Source organism: Rattus rattus, chromosome 2 (genome assembly GCF_011064425.1).
Source record: "Rattus rattus isolate New Zealand chromosome 2, Rrattus_CSIRO_v1, whole genome shotgun sequence".
Lineage (NCBI taxonomy): Eukaryota > Metazoa > Chordata > Mammalia > Rodentia > Muridae > Rattus > Rattus rattus.
The window spans coordinates 172405565-172413415 of NC_046155.1; the positions used below are offsets into that span (position 1 = coordinate 172405565).

General features: G+C 48.0%; 1 protein-coding gene across 1 annotated transcript; it reads left to right on the forward strand.

Annotated features, from left to right (window-relative positions):
* The first annotated feature begins 856 nt into the window (after window positions 1-856).
* On the forward strand, window positions 857-6869 carry LOC116893402 (carcinoembryonic antigen-related cell adhesion molecule 15-like). Its single transcript, XM_032895188.1, has 3 exons — window positions 857-899; window positions 5285-5635; window positions 6549-6869. Exons 1-3 carry the CDS (start codon window positions 857-859, stop codon window positions 6830-6832), a joined length of 678 nt encoding a protein of 225 aa, XP_032751079.1. The 3' UTR covers window positions 6833-6869.
* Window positions 6870-7851: the final 982 nt, after the last annotated feature.

The following is a 7851-nucleotide window of genomic DNA, read 5'->3' on the forward strand; positions in this document are numbered from 1 at the left end:
CCACGGTTAAGATCCTGGGTGTGGAAATGAGATATAGAACTGTGGGAGTGTCTGTATGGCGGGGGGTTGAGACAGGGCTTCTCTGTGTAGCCCTGGCTGTCCTGGAGCTCACTCTGTAGACCAGGCTGACCTCAAACTCAGAGATCCACCTGCGTCTGCATCCCAAGTGCTAGGATTAAAGGTGCGGCGTGACCACTGACATAGAACACTTTTTAATTTTAATTTTATATATAATGGTGCTTTGCCTGGCTGCCTGTAAGTCTGCTTAAGGGTGTTAGACCCCATGGCACTGGATTCACAGACAGGTGAGCTGCCATGTGGGTGCTGAGAATTGAACCTGGGTCCTCTGGAAGAGTAGCCAGAGCTCTCAACTGCTGAGCCATCTCTCCTACCCCAAGATATAGAACTTTTAAGGTATGACATATATTTTTTTAAAGACTGACACTTCTCAAGGTGACAGTCAGGGGAGAGACTATCAGACTGGCCTGAGGGCATGTCTGAGGAGCATTTTCAAGACTACTGATTGGGGTGGGAGGACCCAGCCCGCTGTGGACTTACCGTTCATAGGCAGTTGAGCCTAGACTGTTTAAGAAACGTTGGTGAACAGGAGTCTGGAAGTAAGGCAGTAAGCATGATTCCTCGGTGGACTCTGCTTCAGTGCCTGCCTCCTGTTTCGGCCTTGGGTTCCATGGTTGAAGGGCTATATGGTGTCCCTAGGGGACGGGAAGCAGTAGGCATGGGATGAGACACCACATGACCCATAGTCCTGTGAGCCTGGGAGGGGCTCCCAAGGCTCAGGCAAGAATAAGAGCAGCACAGGTGTGGGGCAGAGCTGGAGATGAGGCCAGCAGGCACCATGGCGTCTCCTCTCCTTCTCTTCAAGGGGCTCCTGCTCATAGGTGAGACAAATCCTGACAATGGACGGGAGGAGGGAACCTCAGAGGGCAAGAGGCCCTGAGAGGAGACTCACTTTCTTCCTGAATCCCGAGGGGAGAGGACGCAGAGGCGGGACAGGGGCTGTGCAGCTAAAAGCTTTGGGGACAGAAAGTATCAAGGGTGGGGAGCCAGGTTATATTTTATTCAGACTGAGTCAACATTACGAGTTGTATTTTTCCTGTGTACTGATGGCTGTGGTTCAGGGAGGGGTCTCTATGGTCATGGCAGGTACTTTCTAGCAGAGGTTGGTGGGAGTAGGGTACACGTGAGGCCTGCGAGCAGAGGGTGCAGGCTCTGTGGGTTGGGGCCATTCAAGAGTGTGGAAGCGGGATCAAGTCGCTGAGGCTGCACATCGGGATCACTTGGGATCTGTGGGCAAGAGGACATTGTGGGAAAAATGTTAAGGGAAAAGGATGTGTTTGTGGAAAATACCAGAGGGATAGGGATCATTTAAAACAATGTGTGAAACAGGACCTTAAAGGAATAAAGCAAAAATAGTAAAATCTAAGTCCCTCAATGGGGACATTGACTACCTGTAAATTGGCTGATTTAGTGCAATTACCTAACAGTCATTGGCAATTAAAAATATTTAAAAAGTAACAAATAGGCAGCCTGCTTTTAGTACAATGTTAATGCCATAAATTATACAATAGGAAATTCAAAAATCAGCAAGAAGTATGAAAACTGTATGTGAGGTTCAAGCAGATACTAAAAATATTAAAAATAAATATAAAATCGTTTTTGTATGAAATCATTTTGTTTCACACAGGTTTTTCAAGACAGGGTTTCTCTGTGCACAGTTTGCTGTCCTGGAACTTGCTCTGTAGACCAGGCTGGGTCTGCTCTTTCTCTTTTTTGTTTTGTTTTAGTTTTCCTCACGATGTGAGCTACATGAAAATATCTATTTGCCCAGCCCGTCCTAAAATTCCCTTTAGCACTGAAGCCCTGGAGCCTGGTTTGTCCTGAGTCCAGGTCCCTAAAGCTTGGGGACCTTCCGCACACAGCTGCTTATGACGGAGTGGAGTTATCTATGCCTCCGTGCCCTCAGGACTGACATTCATGGGGGCTCGTCTGGTCCATCTTCATGCACTGGCGCTCATAGCTGTAAGATCACCCTGGGCACAGGAAAAAAAATGACACAAAATGACGGCAGACTTGCATACACACTCCAAAATGGGTAGCTATTTCCTACAGTCTGCAAAACTAAACACAGCAGAATCGTATAATCAATCTAGATCTCCTTTTAAAAATTACTTATTTTATGTACATGAGTACATTCACTGTTGCTGTCTTCAGGCACACCAGAAGAGGGCATCAGATTTCATTACTGATGGTTGTGAGCCACCATGTGGTTGCTGGGACTTGAACTTGGGACCTCTGGAAGATCATTCAGTGTTCTTAACCACTGAGCCATCTCTCCAGCCCCATTAAGTTGCTCTCGTAAAGACAGATTAAACAAACAGACTGAGTGAACAGTAGGACTTCAGTCTCAAGTAGTGGGGCTCAACCTTCCTATTGTTGGGACAGTTCTTCTTGTTATGGTGACCCTTGACCACAAAATTACTTTGTTGCAACATCATAAGTCTAATTTTGCTACTGTTACGTAGGGGGTTGTGACTTACAGGTTGAGAACCGCTATTATGTCTTAGGTGAGCTCAAGGTATATTACTAACTCGAGTGTGAGGTCCGACATAAGTTCCGGTCTCATAGAAAGTAAGGGATACTGCCATACTGATGTAGCCGAATCCCACGGAAAAGAAGAAATACAAGAAGTGAGGTCTGGACCCTGAGAAGTAACGGTTTTCATAGAGCCGGGATGTGTCCCCTGTTTACCAGCTCCTCCTCTCTGCTGAAGGCTGCTGTTCTGCCACCACCCAGCCTTGTCTACACCGATTCCTAGGATCCATGGAGCTAACATGGTCACTGTCTTCTAATATGTAGCCCCACGCACAAATATGGAGCTTGGGCCAAGGAGGCTGTGCAGGGGATTCCTGGTCTGCAAAGCCTGATGACCCACAATGAAGTGCAGAGGTTGGAATGTGGCAGGTCCAGAGACGGACTGCAGTTTATGTCGGATTATCTTTTGCTCCCTAAGCATCCTTTCCCTGCCCACTTGCGTCAGACCTAGCATCCTGAGAACTAACAGACTACAGTCCTCTTGAAAAGCAGTAACAGGACCCTAGATTTCTCCAACCAGAGGCTATGAGCCACTGGTATCTAGGTCTGACAGCTGAGATCCCACAGTTTTGTTATAACCACCTACTTCATGTTGACCAATGTTGTGGAAAAGGGCTTTGATTTAAGATTTCCTTTGTTACGATACTACAAAAGAAGGTCACAAAACTGATTCTGCTTCAGAACATGGAATTTGGGGTACATCAAAATCTGTTTCTGGGTCACTCGACCAATCACTTGTCCCTTGAAAATGTGAGAACTGCGCTTTTATGCCAACAGAATGAAGGTCTGATGTGTGATGGTGGACACAGATAAAGATCTTTTGTTGAGGCCACGAGATTTATAGACTGTCTCAGGGCATATGGTATAGTAGTGACTTCTGTCACTTAGTGGACAGGATCTGCAATTGCAATTAGGCTTTGTGAAATTTCATCATGAGTGTGCACACACACACACATACAGAGATACACACAGACCCACACACACACACATATATAGACAGACATACAGATACACACACAAAGACACACATACAAACACACACACACACACATACACAGATACACACTCAGACCCATACATGTATACACAGATACATAGACAGGCACTCAGAAACACACAGAGACCCAAACAAACACACACACATGCACAGAGACCCACAAAGATACACACAGCCACAAATACACTTATACACACACACACAGATACATACACATGCATACACAGAGAGACGCACAGAGAGACAGACACATACACTCATGCACACAGACCCATCCACTCACACACAAACACACACAGAAACATAGACACACACAGAAAATAAACAAATAAGTGGGAAAATTGTTAATCAACCCAGGGTATCAAACACTGTAACATGTAGTTTTTGCTACCCTGCTTTAAGCCCTGGGCGGACTAGACTACCAGCCCTGCTCAGCTTTCCTCATATCCACAAATTACATACACACACACACACACACACACACATGGTAGCTTATTTTCAACCTTATTTTCAATCGGCTCGATTGCTGGGCTCTTCTAAGCCTTCTTCGCCTGTCTTGTGCCCTCTTTTCACTCCCAGCTCAGCACCTGAAATCTGCCCTCAGCTTTAGCTGCTCATTACCCTCTCCTTGGTCAGCAACCCAAAACTTACCTCTGCTTATTCACACTTGTAACCTCCCGCCTGGAGAAACAAGCGGCCACTCGGCCTGAGATCTCACAGGGCTGGTCCCTTTCTCCCTCTGAAGCATGGAGAAAATCATTCTCCTTTCCTGAGTCTCTTAGCAATTGGCCCCTAGCGTCTTTATTGATTGATCAAGAACCAACTGGGGAACAGGACTTCAGCATCACTACCCTCTCCCAACACACACACACAAAACACTCTCATTAGCTTCAAAACTGAGGAGTTTGTAAAAGCAAATGAACAAATAACGTGGGTACCCAGGCCCTGGATACACCCATTCATCCTTCATCCACTCATCCACAGGTATCCAAGCCTGTCCCAGGCACGAGACCCCCACAGTGAGCAACTTCACAGAGTCTTTGTTATGAGAGTTCCTATTTTATGCATATGACTTCTGCCTGTATGTGTGTCTATGCACTCCATGCTGGAGGAGGTTGGAAGAGAGCCTTGGATCCCATAAGACTGGAGTGTGGAGACAGCTGTGAGAAGCCATGTGGGTGCTTGGGATTGAACCCAGGTCCCTGGGAAGAGCAACCAGTGCTCCTAACCACGGAGCAATTTCTCCAGTCCCGACAGGCCTTCATTCTAATGGACTGGAAGACAGAGGAGCAAAGGCTTCTAAGAGGCACAGTCAGGCGTCCACAGCAAACCCAAAGGGAACAGAGCCAGAAAATGAGGAATATAGGACCTGGGGTCTCCAGAAGAGGAAGTCAGGGAAGGCACCCTCGCCCCTGAAATACTCTTGAAAGTGAGCAGGGAGGTGATGACAGTGGGGTGTGGGGAGCCACGCAGATCCCTGAGGAGAGAGGTCTCATAACGCAGAGGACACAGCTCGAGGCACTGTGGGGATGGGGTTTTTGTTACTTTATTATGCTACCTTAATGCACCAAGTAGTGTGGACTTACCCCACCCACACACCCAGGCCAAGTGGAGATCACACATCCACGGGACATGTGGGCCCAATATTGACTGGGGTTTTCTTTTCCCTTCTAGCCTGCTGGAGTGCGAATGCTGCCATGGCCCAGCTGTCTATCGAGGCTCTGCCACCCTCTCTTCCTGAAGGGGGAAACGCTCTTCTACGAGTTGATAATCAGGCAGAGAAGCCTCAGGTCTTTTTCTGGTACAAGGGGAAACGTGCTTTTGAAGAGTTTAAAATTGCACATTATGAAACAGCCTCTCAGACGCTTAAGTGGGGGCCGAAATACAGCGGCAGGGAGAGGATTTACACCAATGGATCTCTGCTGCTCCAGAACGTCACCCAGGAAGACACAGGGATCTACACCCTAGAAAGCTTCGATACGTACTATCGGTGTGAAGTAGCACATGTCCACTTCCAAGTGTTCAGTAAGTGGCCCTCTGTGACCTGTGGGTGCCAGGTGGGAGTTTCACAGGAGTTTCACAGGAGTTTCAGGCTTGCTCTGTATTCAGTGCAGGACATCCGTGGGGACGCTAACCTGCAATAGATCAAACTCCATCACCGAATCCATCATGCAGAAGGCAGGACATGCAGTGGTTAACTCAGCAAAGGAATATTAGACGCAGTCAACAGCTACAGAGCTCTCACTATCAACATGGTCCTAGGGAGACCCTGGGACTCCAGTAGGGCCTGGATTAGGAAAATGGGATTCCAGGAAGTCCCGAGTCCAGACCTTGTCCTAGACTTTACTCCAGGTGACCCTGCGGACCTTCTCTTCAGGGCCGGAACAGGACGGCTTTCTGTTATTGTTGAGATGGAGCAAAGCTTGGTTGTCTTGTGTAAGCAGCCAGCCCACTGCCAGGACAGCCACATGTAAGCTGGTTCCCCTGGGCGCCTCCTTCTGGTGAGGCTGAGCATGGAGAACAGAGCTGACTGGGTGCCCAGGCCATCGGCCAGATCTTCTCATGGGTTTGCAGGTTCTCATGGGAACATCACAGGTTCCAGCCCAGGGAAACCTCATAGCTAGGCAGAGGGTAACAGACTCCCCTGATTGGACAGCTCCCCTGTTAGAAAGTCAGGTTCTTGTTCTTATTTAAGGCTAACTCACAAACAGGGTAATGGTCATTTACCACGTGTCCTGTTATAGGGAAACAGAGACCCAGGGAACAAAGCGGCTGACTGAGGAGGCACAGGCCATGGGTGGCCATCGCAAGCATAAGACGCTGGCTGTACCCTCAGCTCCGAGTCCCCATGACTTATTAAGTGCCTTGGAGCCAGAGAGGGGCTGGCTGAGATCTCTGGAGATGAATCTCTTATTTGCTCTCTTCTGTTCCCACACAGAGATTTTGACACAGCCCTACCTCCGGGTCAACAACATTATCCTGGAAAGATGGAAGTCTGCAATCTTTGAGTGCCTGTCACCTGACACTGGAGTTGACATCACTTGGTTCTTCAATAACAAACCCCTTGATTTCAACAAGAGGATGGCCCTATCACCCGAAAAGCGCAGACTCATCATAGTTCCCCTCAGGGTGAAGGATACAGGGGAGTATCAGTGTGAGGTCTCCAACTCCTTCAGTTCCAGGAAGAGTAACCCCATCTCCTTGATCTTGATCCGCATGTGACCTCTCTTCTCTTCCTCCACCACAGATGGGAGGTTGCCTTTCTCACTCCTGTGCTAAGTGGATAAAGGTTGTGGGGAGAGGATGGTCAGTGCAGACACAGAGGCAGGCAGCATGGGGTGATGGAAACTTGCAATCCCCAAATAAAACACAGGTCAGTCCCATCCAGATACGGCGAGGCAAGAGTTTTATAAAAGACAGCAGTATAGGAACAGAACTCAGTATAGGGATCCAAATTGCAAAGGGGCTAGGAAGGGCTTAGGTTCTGAATCAAATATAACCCTAACCTCAGGATCCAGAGGGAACAGAGTTCAGGCACTCTTTACACACGAAAAGCTGTAGGCACTTAGAGTCCTCTGTTAAAATGGTGCGCTGATTGCACAGAGGTAAACACACACACTCTCTCTCTCTCTCACACTCAAATTGCTTCTCATATCGAATGCCAATGCTGCAAGATCCCAGACACCCCTGTGAAGTTGGAATACCAACAGGAAATTGGATAGGACATGTTCGTTTCCCTGGGGACATTGTGATGGTTTGTATATGCTTGGCCTAAGGAGTGGCACTGTTAGACCATGTGGCCTTATTGGAGTGGGTGTGTCACTGTGGGTGTGACCCTCATCCTCGCTGCCTACCAGTCAGTATTCTGCTAGCAGCCTCTCAGAACTCTCAGCTCCTCCTGTACCATGCCTGCCCAGATGCTGCCACTTTCCCACTTTGATGAACCAAACCCCTGAACCTGTAAGCCAGCTCCGATTAAAGGTTGTCCTTTTTAAGACTTGCTTTGGTCATGGTGTCTGTTCACAGCAGTAAAACCCTAACTAAGACAGGTCCTGCTTGACCAGGCAGTCCTGGATTCATTGACTTAGGCCTTCTTTCTGTATGTTTACAGAGGGGATCACTACTTCCCAGACCTAACCATCTCCTAAATCTTTAGTCTTCTTGATTATAAAAGAGTTGCCTGAGATAGCCCTGAAGAAGCTAGGCAGGCCTAAGGCAACTATGTTTCCAGGATCCATCCT